At 31.8% G+C, this 21,033-nt stretch overlaps 1 protein-coding gene across 1 annotated transcript in view; it reads right to left on the minus strand.

The window, feature by feature from the left end:
- The window catches only part of LOC117173165 (protein jagged-1b), a 66,534-nt gene that overhangs the window by 26,080 nt on the left and 19,421 nt on the right, over positions 1 to 21,033 (minus strand). The window contains exon 2 of the mRNA XM_033361577.1: positions 7,327 to 7,629. Within this exon, the coding sequence (XP_033217468.1) occupies positions 7,327 to 7,629 (303 nt within the window). The remainder of the gene's footprint in view (positions 1 to 7,326; positions 7,630 to 21,033) is intronic.

A 21,033-nucleotide genomic window follows, 5' to 3' on the forward strand; every position in this document is an offset into this window, starting at 1 on the left:
TCATTTGCCAAAAAAGTTCTATGGTTCACAAAAAAATTTTGTTCAATGGAAAAAAAGAGGTTGGTAATGTAGGAATCCCACTGTGTCGCATGCCCTTAAGGAGGAACTAAATCAAATCACCCAAGTAGATTTTAGTTCATTTATTATATTTTTATTTGCATTTAAATAATCATATATAAAAATAAAACATAATAAATCAGATGAAACATAATTCATATACAGAAAATTTAAATGTTAATACGACTTTAATGTCATCATAAAAGAGATGTAAAGCGATTCACAAATATTAAAAATTCAACGCAGGTTTCGAGTAACATAAATGATGCCATTAGACTCATTTTGCTTGCTTGGCATTTCAATCGAGTACATGACAGCCATAACGTTTACTGTCAAACAGTTGAAAGATACAAAAACAAGGAGCAATCACCTCTTCAAACTTTCTTTAGAGACCACAAATCGTGTCAAATTGTCGAAAGGGTTGATGTTTTTTTTTGAGTGGGTGGGTGTAAAATATGGGACCCCTTTACTCTTACGTGCCTGAATTTTGGTATGTCGTACTCTTACAATGAGTAGGTTCAGTTTCACACACGATGAAGGCCAGACGAGACTTTTAGAGGTATTGCCCAAACGACGACGACATTTTGTCGCACCTCATTTGCATATGCCCATTATACACCTGTGCACACTCGTGAGAGCACATTTTTTTACACGAACACATTATTAGCAGCGATGCACAAAGTTAGCATGTTTTTGACATGAGAGCCACCGAAAATTGCACTGGCGGTCAGAACAAAGAAATCTGGAGTGAAATATGCTATGCTCTGTATTTAAATTAATCCATAAAAAGGATGGCTAGCTTAACGAATTCCCCCGATCGTTTTCCGGTTTATTCACAGTTTAAAGAAATTTTCCAGGTTGCACAATACAAACCCGGAAGTTTTAAAAGCATGTATTCTCTGAATGATACAAGTTTTTCAAAACTGAAAAAAATATAAAAGAAAACGAAAAGCACAATTTTAAAATGTCCCAATTGATAAAAGAGTAACAGTTTCAATTTGAGTAAATCTAAAAATATGAAGCACAATGCACTAATATGACCAGAAATTATCACATGACCCCGTCAATGACCACTTTTCATTAACACTTCTTTTTTCCTCTTTCAAACTCATCCTCGAGTACATACTTCGGGAATTCATATTCATATTTCTCCTGAGAAGAGGTCCAAAAAGCCAAGAGTCCTTAAGTATAACCATAACGCGTTAAACGAAGTATACAAACAAGGAAAGGCTATTTGTAGAGGCCAGGTTTTTGTTTGTATATTTCATAACTCTTGTATTCTTTAAGAGTCTGAAGCTAAAGGCTTCCAAGCAGTTTGTATGCAAAAGGGTGGCTTCCTTTTTTTTCTCCGCCAAGTACCTTGGGGTCTGCAGAGTGACCCTTGAATTGCTCCCGGCAAAAAAGAGAGGAAGACCGACTGACAATGGGATAGAAAATATTTTTACTTCACAAAAGTGTAACGAAGGCTACGCTTCAGTCAGTTAGCACTATGCTCGGTTAATTTAATTACTGAGCGTCGGCGGTGCATTAAAAATTAAAAATATGAAAGGCAAACATCGACGAGGCCAGGGAATGTGGGGCTGATAAACACCCGGATGTTTCCGAGGATGCTTCATTATCTGTCTGCTCTACGTTTTTACGCCCGACACCACTTTCTAACTTTTTATATCACACTATTTTTTATATATTTTATCGTATCATTATTTTATTTTTACTACACGTTCATACTTAAATTCAAACATAATTGTAATTATTTTAATTTGGTATTGTTTTTGAAATTTGAGCTTTATGCATTTAAAAACTTTTTTAAATTGAAAGTATTTAAGATGGAATAATGTATATGTCAACTATTTTTTAAATTGAATTTGATTCAATTTCTAAAAATTTGAAACTGAATTCCTTTTAAAATTGGCACCTTGTGTTTTAATATTGTCTGGTTTATAATAGAGCGCTACAGTACACGGGAAATATTTATTTGAAAATTAATAATAAAAATATAGCTGTAGATTTAGAAATGCATACAGTTTTTAATCATTTTTCGAAAATGTTCAATTTTACAGGCTTCCAAATTGAAGTTATACCGAGATTTCTTAATTTTAAGTGCTACACATTTCTCATTCTTAAATGCTTAGATTTAAACAATGAAATATTTTTAAACCATCATTTTAAATTTGTGAAATTTTTATTAATCTACACTTAAAATGTTTCAATTTTGAGAAATCTTGGCAAATTTCATTTTCAAAATTAATTGGAAACGCTTTGGGTTTCAGTTTTAAATGCCTTACAAAAATTTTAATTTTGATGGCATCCGCACTTCTTAGTACAATTATTAATATCTAATAAATTACAGTCAATTTTCATATATGTTGGGTGGCTGAATCCAAATTCGGAAATAAAGTTTTTATATTATATTATTCCATGCTCAACGTCTTCAATTCAGCTAAAACTCTTTTTTAGTTTAAAATTTTTAATTATTGCTATTAGATGCTTTATAATTAAAACTGTTTAATTCTAAGCGTTTGAATCTTAAATTTTGTATAAGCAGAAACAATTTTTTTACATCAATGAGCTTTATTATTACTTTCAATGTGAAGGCAGATTAAATACGGATAAATACATGGTCCCCATTCGAGTGTAAGCGAGTCAAGCGCCGCTCAACTTTGGTGATCAAACAAATAACATTTCTACAACCGAATTCTATTAAATTCCAGCGCCCATAAATTAACATTTTTCTTTTAAACTAAAATTGTGATTTAAAAAGTTACGCAGCAGAATGCATCACAACTTCAATATTACTTTAATTTCGAATAATTCTAAATATCGATCGTTATCAAACATGAAAGAGACTCCTCTCTAATTAAAAAAAAATGTAATTCCTTCGAATGATTGCGACACCTGAAGCTCTAAATTTGAGAGTTGACGTAACTAAAACTCTCCACCTTGTAGAAAAAATAAATTTTAACCTAACATTATAAATCAAGACCAGGATACTAAAGCGAAGAACAATTTAACGAGAAAAAAGTGTAAATTTTTCATGAAGCAACCATGTATCCAGCATCCTTGCCTCCACAATAATAGATTAGATCTGCTACCAAAATTTATACCTCTCGGTGTTTTCGGAGGTTTTGGTCGAGTGTCTAATTATTGTCGAGCGTTAATTAACGCTATTCCGAGGATGTATAATAGGCTTAAATGGTCTTCGTCTGAAATCCTCTGCAGACGAAGCGGCCACTTAAAATTCGTCGTCGGTTTGAGGAAGGTCGGAATCAAAATTCGGAACGGTGCCCAAATAGCGAGGGCTGAAAAAAAGCCGCCGGCGATGATTCTCATTAACGCGATCGTCGACACTGGACAGACCGGAGCGGAGGTGGAGATGGAGATTTACCGTCTGGAGAATCCTGCGGTTCACCAGAATCGTGCTCAATTTCCAGGTGTCAATGAAGGGGCCCTGAGGCACCGATAAATCGCCAGAGACGTGAGAGGATTCTGCAACTTTATTGAGTGTGTGCCTTTCAAAAGACGCCTCCACGTACCAGATGTGCAGCTTCACTTGCAGATCCTGGAGAGAAACTAATTCTCTTGCTAAATCTTTTAAAAGGTTATCCGACCTATACTCTTAGCTGTATAGAATATATAAATATTGGAGCAAATTTCTTTAATAGACTAAGGGTAGCGTCCATAAATTATGTTACCAATTTTTGGTCATTTTTCAGGCCTTTTCTCCTCACGTTGATGATTGTAGACCCTCCCCCCCCTTAGAAAGTAACATAACCGTTGGATAAACAGAAATTAACTTTTAACCAAATACTTGAATTGACAACCAAAAATTTGAACTTTCAAGGAAAATAAACGCATTTTTAATCAAGTAATTAAACTTTGAACCAATAAGTTAAATTTTCACGACAAAAAGAACTTTTAAAATTAGAGAAGAAGGACGAACTAAAAAAAACAATTGAATTTTTGGTAAGAAAAAAATATATTACAAAATGAGTTAAATTTTCAACAAAAAAGTTCATTTTTAACCAAGATCTTTAGGAAAATGAATAATTAAAACAAGGACTAATATTTTCAAACAAGAAACGTGAACTTTTAACCAAGAATATTAATTTTCTACAAAAGTAGGAATTTAATCAAATTACATGAATTTTCAATCAAATATTAGAATTTTCAACCAAAGAAGATAAATCTTCCAACAAATAATTTGATATCCAACTAAAAAAGATGAATTGTACACCATAAATAAAATAGTTTAATATTCAGTAAAAAATTGTATTACATTGTTAAGCAAATAGTAGATTAAAGCAGAAGAAAATACTAGACTTTTAAATCAAACAAATTAAATTTGAACGAAAAATATTTGCATTTTCTCAATGGGTTCTATTACTTCAGTTCGAATTAAAGCGAGAAAATCAGAAAAGCGGATAATAGGGGAAGTTACCTGAAAGGTATTGACTCCTATTATGGAATTTTCATTAACAGGAAAAAAATCATTGTTTTAAAAATGAGAAAAGAGTAGAACATGGGAAACAGCGGGAAGTCTAAAATATGAAAGTGATTTCGAATCTTAGTGAGTTATTATGGAACTGTACCGTTGCAAATCCGTTATCCACAAAATTTGCAAGTGTTGTTAAAATTGATTATCAGGAAATGTACCATATTTTACATAAGTTCCTAAAGTCACTTCCACTGACCCTGTTACCAACCCTACAATTCTTTGAATATTAAATCCTAGCAAATCTTGCTTGAACTTTTGCAACAGACATTTAATTTTTTTCTGCACTAAAAAAATAGACGAAATTCAACACTGAATTGCTTCGTGAATAAATAACGTCAGATACGTCAATGCAAAATAAAATATTCATGATTAATTGTCTTTCTAATCACCACTCATTGTGATTATTATACCCTTGATCTTGTACTACAATAATAATAGCTGAACCGGAAACGCATGGGAGCGTGCACACACTCTTGCGTTCAATGTATTCTTATGTGCTGTGTAACGTTCTCGGACATAGTAAATCCGTACACGTACGTGCACAATATCTGCGGGTCATGCGTCTTTAATGTGGGTGCCTCTATCAATGAACTGACGTCATTATCAACCGGGACCACGCCACGTGGCCGGCAGAATTATTATTAGTGTGCACACCCATAGTAACCAACGATTCCTTTTACATTGTGTCTTCTTTATTTTAATGACATAAACAAATCAACTTGGTACTCCAAACTTTAAAATAAAATTAGGACCATAATCTTTACATTTTTTAGCATTTATTCAACAAATAATTAACCTAACATAAAGTGAAACCTCACAAGAAAGGTTCTAAATATTTATCAATAAATTTAGTCATTTCTTTTCCTCCTCAATAATAGTAAGATAAAGGTTCATTACTTTCGTAGGACTTAAAATAATTGTGTTTACTAAAAATATTTACTTAAAATCAGAATATTATTTCAAGGTCGGGAGTTTAGGAATCAATATTATATTATTGGATCAACCTTGAGATTTAAAAGATCACGAACGAGAATAACAGAAAGGTGAATGCAAAATGGGCTCAGAAACCTTGAATACCCTTAGGGCTCAGGAATGAGTCAGGATTCTAACAGGTGTACTATACTGCATCTCGGAAACGGTCTTCTCTGGGCCTCACAGGTATATAAGTCTATAAATACATTTTCTTCAGCACTTACACATTTATAAAATATAGAAGGGAATGATATCCTCACTCGCGTAAATCACTGAGGAAGAATTTACTGGCTGCACCGTTATTAATCCATTCCAATTTTTTAGAAAGCTTTTAATTACAAGGGGAAAAAATGTCATTTCAGTTTGAACATTTCCTAGCTATAAACTACAAGACATTTTCAAAATACATAAAGACAAATTGCTTGACTCTAGAATGTTCAAATCTATGGTTTACATCTGGAATAGCAAACGTGATAGAAATTTATATAAATATTATAAAAACATTTAAAAATGTTGCAAAATTCTCTAATAATGTACAGTGAAGGCATACGGTCGTATTACCAGAAAGGAAGTATGAGCAAAGAAATGAAATAATTTCTTTTTATAAACCTTGTCCAACATAAATATAACCGATTTTGTTTGGTCTCACGATGTCTTTCGAAACGAAGGTCTTTTGAATGTGAAGCTTAAATTGTATGATTACCGCGAAGACACGAATCGTATTAAGATCGCAATATAAAACCATGTTAAGGTACATTTGCATGGGAAACTGCGGGACACTTGATGACAAGAAAAAAAGGAATACAAAAAGGAACAAAAAGAGTCGGACGTAGAGTTGTCAAGCGACTGGAACCAGTCTGGAATCTCATACGTAACGACCATAACGAGGTGGAAGATCAACAGACCGGACATCCCAGCGATTCGCTGGCCACCCTCTTATCAGTCCAAGGAATCAAGCTAGAAATATTGGATCCTTCTCAACAATCACCCGGTATATAATTACTAGTCTTGCCACCCACGACACACTTCACTGCCTTCATATTTTTTTTTCGTTTTTCTTTTGCAAGAGTCTTCATCGATTTAATGAACCTTTGCCGATTGCGGATGACAAATGATGATTGCAGCAGATCGCAATTAGTAGTTAGCACGTGTCTATTTACTCTCCAGTGTCTCTTATAACGTGTCAATTTGTTTTATATACAGAGCAAGTGATTTCTTTAATCTTATTGCAAAGATGAATCTTGATATTTTCTAGATTGTCCACAATGTTCACTTTGATGATCTCATGCGCGAATGTTCTTGCTAATTAGATTAGAATATGATCCTATCAATAATAAACAATTTTTTCTCTCTTTACTCAAAGAAATTGCCTTTCTTTCATGTCAGTCGTATACAGTGGATAATTGCAATTAATAATTCCGTAATTCAAAAGTTGTATTATTGAAAAAGATATCTTGATTTATAAGATTGCAGCGATTGGTAGATCTTCATGATTTATACGATTAAAGATTATTACTATTTTTTAATAAAAGTAATTTTTGCCCCATAAATCGAGTCGTAAGTAGAGGATAGTTGTAATTAATGATCCAGGAAACTCGAATTATTGAATAAGAAATTAACTTCTGGTATTGTATTTGCTTCATGAATTGCAGTTATCCACTCTTGACCACTTACTCACATTGTATTCGATTTGTTTCTGAGAAGCTCAAGAGGTCTGAATATATTGGAATTTTAGATTATAAGTTTGCAGTGACTGGTTATTTGCATAAGAAATAAGATTGCATATAATATAAGATTCATACCGTCCATCGGAATGTGAAATGAAGTTGAAGAGTGACAGGTTCGGTGAGTGTGAAGGTGTTCTGACCCAGGGCGTGACTAGAAACGTTGCCGAAACTGCAGGAGCCTATGGCAGTGACATTCGACTGATATTCTTTAAGGCAGAGCCAAAATGATGTGGTGCAGGCTGCCGTGCATCTTTCTTGATGCACATGACTTGTGTCGGTCCCACTTCCTCCGCCACAACATCTTCCGTCCACCAGGGTGCCCCTGCTGTTCGTTAGTGAGAGGATCTGCACCTCGAAGAACCCGCTCCCAGTGGTCGCCTGAAAAAATTTAAGTCTTACATTAGCTTTATAGATTTTAAGATATAAGAGCTTATGATTTATATTTTTAGGGTCAATGGTCTCATTTTTGAGGACATAAATGAGAAAAGAGTGTTCTAGAAGAATCGGAGAGAAGCGATGATTGTAGATAAATCAGTCTACTGTGGATGATTCACTACTAAGTGAAAAATTGTTGGATGGTTTAATTTAACAATAGGGTGGATAATAGAGTTTTCAGTGAAGAACAAACTCAAACTGGTCTTATTATGTAATGGACTATAAGTTAATTGTTCATTCGACTGTAGTTAATGGACAATGGAATTAACAGGAGATAGACACCAGGAAACCACTCAGTCTGCAAATGATAGTTTACAGTGGATAATAGACAATATAGATCATACCGGAAATTTCTCGTTCATTTAGTTCATACATTTTAGTCTATATTTTGAACTATTGTTTACAAGAAATATTTGAATTCACATAGTCCGTAATGGATATTAGAATCTGTATATATAATATAATCCATAAATAGCTCTTATTGCACACTTAATAGATCCTGCCTAATTATTTTTACACTGGTTAATCCAAAAAGTTAGTTGACACTTTTTTGAGAATAGAATATAGAGTCCACACTGGATAAGAAAGTGGCAATTAATATCATAGGTCAAAGTGGATTATTTTAATAAGCTCTGTTCAATTATCCACTTTAGCCTTACCACAAAAATATCTTTGCCTTCATCGAAATACAATCACTGCTAACTTTTCTTGCACATAACACTCTGGAAATTAAAAAAAAAAATACAAATTACACAAACCTATAATTGGAAAAAAGTCTCCACATTTGAGATTTTCTATCAAGCTCTAAGTTGATGAAAATTGACTTCCTGAAGCCTCATGGGACCCCATTTATGATGGAAATCGTTACATAAGCTTTATTCATCTGCAGTTTTCGATCGCTGATTACGTTTTCTAGAAAGTCATATTCCTTCTTATACACATAAGAGTAATCCTCTTACTTTCTATCAGGGCTAGTTATTTGAGACGTAATATCTACGTAAAGAGAGTGCAGTAATGATTTCAGCTAAAATCTTCAAATCTCTCATAGATCATTTTTTTAATTCTCTGATATATATTCAAATACGATTATATGATAGACAACCTTTCCGTGAATTTCTTTGATCTTGAGCCGAACTTGTAAAACTAAGAATTAACTCTACTCATTTAGGCAATACTTCACTACTGTTCTGAAGAAGCTTAGTCCAGTAGTTGGACGGCAATGATTTATCTTTGCAAATCAGAATATTCTTCAAGAGCTTATTTAACGGTATCTCGTCCGGCCCTATACTAATTCCTCTCTTGAATTTAATATATTCACCTTTGCTTTCTTCATTCTATCATCTTTAATCCCACCACTTCTTGGAAATCTCGCAGAAATATTTCCCTCATAATTGATTCACAAAGAAATCTTTTTTACGTAAGAATATAACAACAAGGAAATTTCCTCTTTGTTTCTTTATTCTCCTTCCAAGAAAGTCTTTAAATAAAATTTTCTTCGCAAAATCGAGTCCCAGCTTGGGCTCATTAAGGTTTCCCAATAGACAATAAAAATAATCGTAAATAGTAATAAATAGTGTCTGATTTTATGCTTTTATGCTCCTCGATGTCTGGATACCGATTACGGCACTGTTAATTGTGCAGACAAATGGCATAGTTTAGCGGACAAAACGCGTGGAAACTCGACGAACGGAAGTCTTGGGTTATTTCCTGAAGCGAAAGACTTAAGGGGCTGTTACGTGTGTAAACTCTAAACGTACAATACATAAAAGAGAGGGCCTTAAAGCTCTTTCCCTTCCTTTATTTATTTTCTCTCTTTCTCTCTTTTTCTCTTTCTCTCTTCTTGAGAGTTGGGACTCTCGTTAAGGAAATCGAGTAATTTCGAAATGATCTTAGCAATTTTCGAGCTATTTGTAATGTGTCAGTGAGGTCTCGAGTACGCAATGAAATAGAGGCTGTATGGGGCGGGGCTGCTAAACGTTAAATGATGATTGGCGATTAGAAACTTAAAATTGGGTCTTAGAAAAAATTGGCAAGGTGCGCCCACTTTCTTAATATTATTAAATTAACAAATATTACATGAAAAAAATGTTTTACTGATGCAGTACGATCCAATGATTCTAGGATTAAATTAAATAGGATTTTTGAAACAGTTTTTTACAATAGAACTTAGTAGTTATAATTTATAAGGTAGGTCTTCATTTCAGCAAATTTAACTGTCGTTATAAATTAGAGAAATTTAATTCATTAATTTGACAACACTTGTTATTAGAAATAAAAAAATGTATTATTTGGTTTTAAATCCAATTTGTGTGAATTCAAACCCTTCTGAAATTTAGATAATGATTTAATGAATTTAGCTACACTGAAGTGAACACTGAATATGAAACACCGACATTTCACTAAAAAATTGTTGATTGATCACTAAAATTGTTACACCTTAAAATTGGTTCAAATTATGTGCAGTTTAAGACACATTATCCAAATTTCAGAATTAAGTCTAAAATTTAGCCCAATTTTGCTTGAATTCAGACCGACGTTAAGGAATTATAAAAAGATTGGACATTCCTTTGAATTTTCACGAGATTGATGTAATTGATAAAGGATTTTCAGTCGGCATTCACTGGACGAAATTCTAAAAAAATGGCTCAATAATACTCAGTGGAATTCCTCTGAATCTGGTTTCAATTGAGCAGCACTTTCTGAATTGAAATCAGTGAGATTTCACTGATTCGTCTAATGAGAAATGGATCAATGAATCCAATTATTAAGATTTTTACTGATAAACAGTGAACTACTGATTGGTAGTTATATTTTTACTGAAGTTAATCAGTGAAACACAAAATTCACTGTAAAAATTTTAAGTTTAAATTGCACTGACAGTTTGTGATATTTTACATGATTGATATCAATTATAAAGTGAAGGGATAAAGTTCTGAAAACGACGAAACGCACACATTTTTGAATTCACGTATATTGCTTATAAATTTTGTCGTACAGATTACGAATATAATAGTAAAGTTCATAAAGATCATTAAATGAGTTAGTAATTGATTCAGTTCAGCATAATAATTGTGTAAACAAATTATTATTGTTTATAAGCTACTATTTCCAATATTAATGTTAAACAATTCAGATTTTGTTTTAATTTTAGTTTTTTGTCCACTTTTTACTTAGTGAGATAATAATGCATGAAAGCTAATAAACATAATTGTATTAAACCATTTATTATTATTTATAACTATCTTCCCATAGGCTACAAAGTTGCGAGTTTTTCTGTAATTTTTAGCTTTTATTTGATCTTTCAGTTAGGAACAAATAATAAATATTAACATTCATTAAAAAAAGGCTTTTCGTCATTTTTTCAAGGAAAATTTATATTTAATATCGTCAATATCGAAAATTTAAAGAATATTTAAAATATTTGTTTTATTTCAGTGAATTATGTTCACAAAAAAGAGATTGTTTAGTAAAGGATTCGCTCTATTGTTTATTTGTTTATAACTAAGAATTCAAAGCATAGTTAAAATTTTCAGAACAAACGCAACTTTCTAGCACTTATCTGAGAGAAGATAGTCATAAATAATAATAAATTGTTTAAACATCTTTGTTTTTGAACTTGCATTTATTATTATCATAAAGAATATTATACAAATAATAATAAATTGTTAAAATAATAATTTTTTTTAACTTTAATTAATTATCGCCTCTCTTGTTCAACGGAAAAGTTGAAGATAGGTTGAAGAATTCTGGAAAAACTGCGACCTTCTCAATCTATTCTAAGAGAAAATTGTTAAAAAAAATGATAAATTGTTTTAAAAAATTGTATAAACATCTAATTATGAGTAGAGGGTAGTACTTTACGTGCTAGAAACAATTTGTACTTTTTAAAAACAGCAAAAAATCATGATTAGCGCCAAAAACTCACAAAATCTAAATTTTCATTTATGCGGGGTTTTTTGGGACCCTATAAAAAGATTTAGGAGGGTGATATTCAAAAAAGTAATGTTTGATTCGTATTTTGTGGCTAATTATGAAGAAAACTGTTCAGTTTCAACACAACATTGACGATTTTGAATAAAATTGACAAAAACGTCTTTTTTCTTATGGAAAAAATGTGTTAAACTCTATGGGGCTTGCTCGATGCATCGAACAATCATTCTTAATAAACGTTTTTTTTTTATTCGAACAAATTTCTGGCGATATGCATGAATATAATTCATGCATATTGTTGACCTTTTGTATACATTATAATTTTCTTAATATTATGTTACTGTACCTAACAGAATAAGTTATTGAAACTGAAACATTTTCCAGCATAATTCTCGTACTTAAAGTACAACAACTCCAAAGCCCATAAAGGTACATTTTTTTATCTATATTTTCATTAAGAGAAGTATAATTTATTATTATACTTGAATGACCTCATCATATGTCATCAGCTTTTTTCTAATCAAGCAGTCAATGGATGCAGATTTCTTTTTAGGAAAAAGTTCAAATTCTTTCCCCTCATTCACTTACTAAAACGAAAGACTGTCAGCAATTCCTCCATTCATTAAAAAATTCTATAATGATGGTGTCAATTGATTTCATAAAATCGACCCTCATTTTTCAGATTTCAGTGAATCTGAATGACATTAATTGGAGACCCAAAGAAATTAATGTCACTGCCGGAAGGTGAAGAGTTGAGCACTGAAAAGTAGCGTTTAAAATATGCATATGCTTACATAGAAACCAACGGACTACATAATTACCGTAAGCCTGGATCGAAGATAGAAAGCGCGAAGCCAAAGGATCGTCTGCTGGCCTTTGCTTTCCACTGGCGCTCTTTCTTTTGCATTATGTAAGGTGTCCCGCCACGCAGAACGTCCATGAGTGACATTTTCACGATTCGTAACTAACGAACTCGGTAATTGAGAACCAGCCTCAGGGGTTAAGTGAAAAAAGCATTTCTGTACGGAAGTGCACCGACCGCTGTTTCGCACCTTTGCGACCTAAGATCACACGTAATCAACACAAACGCAGCAATGATATTGAGTTCATGTTATGCTAATTGAATCTCTTATATTCAAATACACAGATAACGGTTTAAACCATTAGATATGATTGCGATCCCCTAAACGGATATTTCTTGCAATACCTGATTCTATTCGATTCGAAAATATCTCAGATTTTCTTTTCTAAAATCAAAATTGAAGAAAAAAAAAGTGTGGTTAATTATTAAATTATTTTAGTATTGGGAATTCTCGTGATTTTATCTCAAGTTCATTAGGCGGTGGCCGCGGAGGCATTCCTCTGCGAAAGAATTTTTTTTTCAAGGAACATAGACGGCACCCAAGTCCGAAGGTCACATTCTTAATTATGCTCCACACTCCTTATTAGAACGGAGCTGGAATTTTCGAAAGACTATTTCTCACAGGACTTGAAACAAATGTCTTGTTTGAAGATTGAAGAATGTCAATTGGAAGAAACTGTACTTTGGGCTATATGTATATAAAAAGTAGCTGCTCAAATATATGTATTTCTCCCAGATCCCTTATCTCTCAAGATAAACATGTCCTCTCCTGAATTTCGCAAACTACAAGTAACGAATCCGGTGAAATATTGATTTTTAAGACGGTAAAAAAGAGAAAGAATAAAGGTTCTTAATGATATGTTGTTTTTTTGGTAGTACCATGGGAATTTTGTGTGAGAGAAGTAGAAAGCGATGATTTTGCGCGTACGCCTACAAAATTTATTGTCGGGACAGGATCGTGAACGCGTGACAAATGGGCGATATCGAGAAAGAGTGGGATGTTAGGATTTTGACCAATTGAATTTCAAGTATTCCAAAAGAAAAAGATGACGATGAAACGTCGAGTCGCGAAGGACCGAAAGTCAGGAGAAGGCATTGTTTGCCTTCCACCAGCGATGAGTTTGCACAGTCCTCTCACGTGCGTCGAGAAATTACGGAGGACCTTTAAGCTGCCGACACGGAAGACATTGAAATAATACAATCTGAGAAGAGGCTCGTCGCGTTGTCTCATTCACTCGAGTTCCGTTTACTCCACAGGTGACTCTGGACTTTAGAATCTCGAAACTGAGTGCATAACTGCATATGCACAATATTTTCGAACAATATTATCCTCATTACCATTTATAGCTCTAAGACTCAAAGCGAAGTTCAGTAACTTTACTGCATTTTTATTAACATTCACAAACGGTATCTGAAATCTACAAATAGTTTTCTGAAATTCCTAAATGGCAACAGAAATGTATTGAGTATTCTAACATTACGTCACACTCGGTCGGTAACATCGAAATTTATAAGAATTTACAACTTGGTGGACTGCAAAGCATTGTGTAGTTAGGATTGTGACTAAAATTGATTTATTCAGGCAAAAGTAAGTCAAACATCGTGAAGTAGCTTTGATTTTAAAATAGCAAAGCCATTTCTTTCATTATTGTTGGCAATTTGGAAAGTCTGCGATTAGGTAATCCACCACGAAAAATTATTATGTGCCGTAATTGAGGTTAAGGGATTTTAAGTAGATTCATGAAATTTTTGAAGAACTCTAAGAAGTTTTTAGATTTCAAGATATTTTAATGCTTTTTAAAGAATTTAAAGAGATATCAATAAGACTTTAAATGAAATCGAGGAACTGTAAGTCACTTTAAGAAGTCTAAAGATATTTTTAATGATTTCGAAGAATTTGGAAGGATTTTATAAGAATACAGAAAAACTGAATGATTTTCAAGAAATTTCAAAGATGTTTTAAATAATCCAAATAGGTATAAGATTTTAAGACAGTATAAGTGATTTTAAAGATTGTGAGCGAGTTATTGAAAAGTTAGTTTAAGAAATGTCAATGAATTTGAAGATATTTCAAGGGATTTACAAAAATCAAAGACTATAAGAAATTCAAGAAAATGTAAAGGATTTAAGGGATTTTAAGGAATTACTAGGGACTTGACGGGATTTTAAAGTTTCTTTTTAAAGGAATCAAAACTAATTTAAAAATATTGAAGAGTTCACAAGAGATTTTATAATATTTCAAAGGATTTGAAAAATTCAAAGATTTTAAGGATTTTTAAGACATTTATAGAGGAATTTAGGGAAAATTAAAGGATTTGAAGAAGTTTAAATCAATTTCAGTCAATTTTGAACACTTTTAAATGATTTTAAGGATGTTGAAAGGATTTCAACCAAATTCTGAGGAATTTAAGGATTTTCAAGAAATCTTATAGGCTTCCTAAGAAGGATCGAAGTCTTCGATAATTTCTATTTTCTCCTTGATCCTTTCTCTCACGTCATCTTTCAATGTGAAAAAATAATCGCTTCACATCATTGAAAAACACATCTGCCTCAAAATGATGACTTCCAAAAAAGGTACATCAGGACCACAAGTGACTAGCAGCAGCTACGTAAACTAATAATCAACCCAGGTTTCAACTGAAAAATATCTGTAACTTTGAGTTATTCCGTTAGTTCATTAATTTTGATATAAATTTGCATTATGTATTTGTTTTAACAGATAAGTACTATGAAACAGGTACAAAGTTTAGTCCATGTTGTACAACCCTGCAGATTTACAGTTTTTAAAAATTTTAATACAGTTATTTTAATTCATAGTGCTTCAATGAAATCTAACGTTATTAGTTTGTAATCGATACTTCGAAATCGAACTCTAAAATCAATAGTGGATGACCCAAATTGGATAATCAAGCAATCAGTACATTTCTCAAGGTATTTCTAAGTCTAATTCTTATTCAAAAGTGGATGGTTTCTTCTACAATAAAAAGTGGATATTGTCGTACCTGCAATATAAAATAGAATAATGCAGTCAACTGTGGAAGGTTCAGTCTATATAGAAGATACGAAAATGGTCAGTTGAAGTTTAAATCCTTACAAGATAATAAAGGCACTTTCATATTATTCAATCGTCGGTAGATAGCCAACAGTGGATACCCGAGTCTTTAAAAGATTCAAGTCAGATTTAGGTCACACAGACAATAAAATCAATAATAAAGAATCAAATTTGAAGTCTTGAGTCAAGAAAATTAGTTCAAACCATTCAGCAGACTCAATAATGGGTATTTCAGCCTATACAATCAGTATACAATGAATAATCTTGAAATGATAATATTCGCAATAAAGTTTGGTTCAGTTCACAGTGGATAATATAGTTCTTTCTGCACAATAAAGTCAACAGTGGACCATCGACCATAAAAAAGCGATACTTCATGAAAAATCGCTTTTCAATTAAGCATCTCGTCTAATATAGAGCCAAGAATACCTATAAATATGTCTATTTACAAACAGCGAGAGACGTCTTAGTTTATCGAGTTTTTTAAAATTCTTTGAACTCGTTAATTGCATCGCGTTCTTTTACAATTTCCGTTCTGCAGAAACGTCTGCTATACACGATATGCGATCTTGTTCACTCTTTCTCACGGTGCTTACAATGTTAGTAACGTCAGTAGTTACTTTCAGTGATCTTTATGCGAGCCAATTGATTTCTGGACACCTGGTAGGTAGAATAAGACTGAGAAGAAGAAACTAAAGCAGCAGAAGAGGACGAAGAAGTAGTAGTAGAAGAAGAAAAAGAGTAAGAAGAACAAGAAAAACAAGAATAAGAGAGGAGAATGAGAAGAGTTTATGCGTGGTTTACCATCGTCGTATTGCCGAGCTCAAGTGTATACACGGTTACACGCGTTCATGCACACATTCGCATATACACATACACAAATATATAAATATAAATGCAAACACACACACAAGTTTTACACGTGTACAAGAAGCAATAGGAACTGGCGTGGGTCGCGGAGAAGAAGAGCCTTTCCTTTCCGCATAGCCAAGGTGCAGCGAGCCATACCTTCAAGGTATGACTCCTTTTATATTTATGTGGAAGTCCCGCAGATAATATGAATAATTTCCTTCTGATGGGTGCGGAAAAGAATTCACAATTCGGTGAAACGTTCAAGGAATTCTAAATGTGAATGCTTTGCTAATAAAGACGTTACATGCGACCATTCAATATTCTTTAAGGTCTGGGTTAGAATAACTTAGATGGAAAACTGTAAAGAAGAATAAAAATCTTTTTAAAAAGAAGAGAAGACAGTTATGTATTTTTAACGCATGTGCTTATTTTTATTTAGTTGATAATTTATTTTTGGGACGTTACAGGTCGCCTCCTACCAAATGTTTGACCATGGCCTCATATGGGGCAGTTCGAATTTCATGAACGCCTAAAATAAAATTTAATAATTTAATAGACCTTTTTGCCCATATTGTTTTTAAAATCTGCAACGAGCAATTTACAATTACGGAAAATGGTTTGTCAATCAAAATTTTCCATTTTCAATAAACAAAAAAATTTGCAACAAAAAAGATGAAAATTCAAGCAAGAACTTTTGTACCAAAAAATACGAATTTTAAATCCTAAAAAGATTAATTTTTAAAAATGCAGTTGAGTTTTCAAACAAAAAATATGACTTTTTAACAAAGTTGTTATCTTTCAACAAAAAATAAATCAATTTTAAAGAAAATGTTTGAACATGTACCTAGACAGTTGAATTTTTCAACATAAAATGATGAATTTTCAACAAAAAAGCGAATTTTCAATATAGAAATTCTATTTTACACCAAGTAGTTTAATTTCCAATGAACAAATTAATTTTTAACGAAACAAGTAATCCTTGATATTCTTACGAAGAAAATCTTTTTATTTTATATAACAAACAGTCGAGTTTTACTAAAAAGATGACTTTTCAGCAAAAAATTTAATATTGGATATTTCAACAAAAAAATATTTTTATTAAAAAAAAAAACATTTTAATTCTACGAAAAATATGGATTTTTATCAAAAGAGTTGAGTTTTTAATAAAGAATTTGTCATTCTACAGCGAAAAAACTTTCAAACAAAAAAGCAAGTGTTCTAGAAAACAGTTCAATTTTCAACCAAAAATATGAGTTCACAACCAAAAAGTTGCTTTTCAACTATGTAGTTGAATTTTCACCCAAAAAGACAAATTTGCAATAAAATACAGACGTATTCAACCAATAATGGGATGGTTAAATTTTCAGTCAAACAAATTAAGTTTTCCAACCAAAGAGAATGAATTTGCAACAAAACAGTTCAATCTTCAACCAATAAAATGAATGTTTAAGAAAGTAATTCAACTATCAATCTATCAATCTATCAATGAAAAGATCAGTTTTCACCAAAATATAGAATAGGTAAATTCACTGTTAAAAAATTAACTTTCATACAAAAATTCGAATTTTTAACAAAATAGTTCCATCTTGAACTAAATCGTATAATTTGTAACCACAATATATCAATTCTAAACAAAAAAGATAACAGTAGACTTTTCAATTGAAAAAAATTAACTTTAAGCAAAAAATTGTTTAATTTTCTTATTGGGGTTTTTTGATTTAGTTCGCAATTAAGCGATAATGAAGCGATAAGGATAATCTTGATTCTAGTAATATTTTGCAATAATAAACAATTTAGGAGAAAATATTAACATACATCAGTTGTCATATGGCAAAAAATAGACTTTCTTCTTACAATGCAATAAACTCCTTTTAAGAAGCAAAGGGAATTTTGCAGATAAAGTGAAAAATTAACTTTTTATACAGCTTATATGAATTTATGCTGAAATGTTTAATTTTCACTCTCTCTGTTTCTTTTGACTAAGATTAAGCAACAAAAATGTTTCTGAAATGTTTTTGAAAATAAACCAGAACCGTTAGGTTAACGGTTAGACTTTAATCATCTAATGAAAAATCTCGCAAAATAAAATCAGGATATAATCAGTTATCACAATTAAAGATATAAACTATATCCATTTATCTATCGTATCTATTGGATTCACAATACGAAGGTAGGAAAATCAATTGAGTACAGTTACGCAATACATTTGTTAGATAACTTGGAAGCGCTTAAGATATAAGAGAAAACATTCAATAATTAAACCTACAAAGTAGGAAATGAATACATTTTACTTCTATGCGTATCTATAATATATTAATGATTTAAAAAAATATATGTTCTTGTTTTTAGTAAGTAAACTAAAGTTGCATTCCCCTCTTTCAGAGTTTTATGCATTTCTTGCCATATGTTAATATACCAAAAAGAAGCAGGTCGTGGGTTGATAAGAGTGGATTTCATATATCTTTATTAGTATTTTTTTATATTGACGCGTTGACTTTGAATATCCTGAGCGCGCAGAATCAATTGCTTCACGGACTAAATCTGACGCCGTAATTCATGAATTCATCGGTGGGAATTTAATGCCATTCGGTGCACTCGCTTTCGAAAGGTGAGCACCAGCTGCAAACGTGTGTATAATAAATGTCATTAAGGATAATAACCTTCGAGGCGAAGAGGGTAAAAAGTAATTTTTTATGGTACGGGAGAGAAAATAAAATGGAAAAAATTTAAATTTTGCAACTAACAAAGTTTTTTGATTAAAATCCTCTTCTAATAGGAAACATCTATGCTTCAATCATTACATAAATTGCACTATTTGAATGTTTTTCTGATCATCACCAAATTCTAAAATATTTTTATATCAATTGAATAACAAATTTTTACATGTGTAGAGAATTGAAATTTAATAGCTTCCTCAACCAAAAGCAGTTTCATTTTTAACGAAATAATTGAACTTTTTGGAATAGAGTTTAAGTTTGAACAAAAAACGGTGAATTTTCAATCCAAGAGGTGGAATTTTCTGTATAAATAGACGAATTTCTAACACGAGACATGAATTTTCAACAAAATAGTTGAATTTTTAAACAGGTACTAGCATTTTCTATCACAAAAATCACATTTCACCAAAATAGTCAACTTTTGAAACGGAACATATTAAGCTTAAACTAAAAACAGAGTGGTATTTTTAACCCGAATAGTTGAGTTTTTAACAAAAGAGATGAATTCTAAAAAAAAATGAAATAGTTCATATTTGAACATAAAAAAATGAATTTTTAAACGAAAGATTTAATTACAAAAAAATTAAAAGTGTCAACAAAGCAATTGAATTCTTAACCAAAAACCACGCATTTTCGACCAAGAAGATTCATTTTCTACCATAGTTGAAGTTACAATCAGAGATGAATTTTTTACTAAAATGATGAATCTGCAACCAAGAAAATTAATTTGTACTGAAGTAGGTAATTTTTTAACCAAGAAACGAACATTTTTAACAAGTAAAAATTTTTCATTCCAGAAAGAAAAAAATGTCATCCATATTGATAAACTTTCTAGCCTAAAGCTGATTTTTTTTGCAAAACTGTTGCATTTTAAACCCGAAAAATGATTTTCAGCCAAAAATATTGGTTTTCTTTCAATCAAGATGTATTTTTAAATAGAAAGGATCAATTTTCAACAAGAAAGGGAAGTTGCATTTTCAGTTAAAAAATTAATAAAAAAAAGAATGTTCAACAAACCAGTTCAATTTTCAACCGAAAGGAAAAGGGGATGGACTAGTGATCCTGAAAATTCGGGACTACTAGCCGAATTTATGAAAAATATTTCACTAATCGTTCCGAATTTTCGGACGACAATTCGTTAAAACAAAATTTCAACAACAAAAAAACGAATTTTCAACCAAAAAGATGAATTCTCAACCAAAATAATGAATGTTCAAAACCGAAAAAAGAAAGAGGTTCAACCTTCTCCCAAATAGTTGAATTTTCTTTCAAAAAAGATGAATTCTTATCGAATAATGTAACAGTAGGTATTTCAAACAAAAAGGGTCAATTTTTGTATGAAAATACAAGGTAAATAAATGACCAACAAGTATATTATATCTGGTCACTCCCAAACTTCATTTTTAAAATTCTCTAACTAACTTCAAACAAACAAACAAATTAGAAATCCAATGAAAACTGCCAAAAAATGGTTCAGAAATTTTTTTCCGTTAAGCAGAGATCAAGTACTTTTCAAGTTTTTCAAGTTTTTCAAGTTTTTCAAGTTTTTCAAGGATTTCCAGAACACTAGACACTCTACCTTAATATTAAAAAGAAAATGTGACTTCAAATGGATACTCCTCGAAACCTCACCTCTCGTAAATAATTGCCAATATTTCTACAACTAACGACCTCTTTTCTGCATATGAAAGAAATTTAAAAAAATCAAAATTGAAGATCCCCTATTTTTAAAATTGAAATCCAAAAATAAGTGGTCTCTCTCTATAAGAAAGCAAATTTGTCACCGTACTAATTCAGGTTGTAACATATAAATTGAGAAATTCATATGTTGCAGATGGGAGAGCATCAGAGGCAGTGAAGGCTGCTATTTTTTTTCGAATTCTCGTTTTTGACGTGAGAGGTTATACGGATCGTTGTTGGAAAGGAAGGACCTT

This window comes from Belonocnema kinseyi, chromosome 5, assembly GCF_010883055.1.
Source record: "Belonocnema kinseyi isolate 2016_QV_RU_SX_M_011 chromosome 5, B_treatae_v1, whole genome shotgun sequence".
In the NCBI taxonomy this organism is placed as follows: domain Eukaryota; kingdom Metazoa; phylum Arthropoda; class Insecta; order Hymenoptera; family Cynipidae; genus Belonocnema; species Belonocnema kinseyi.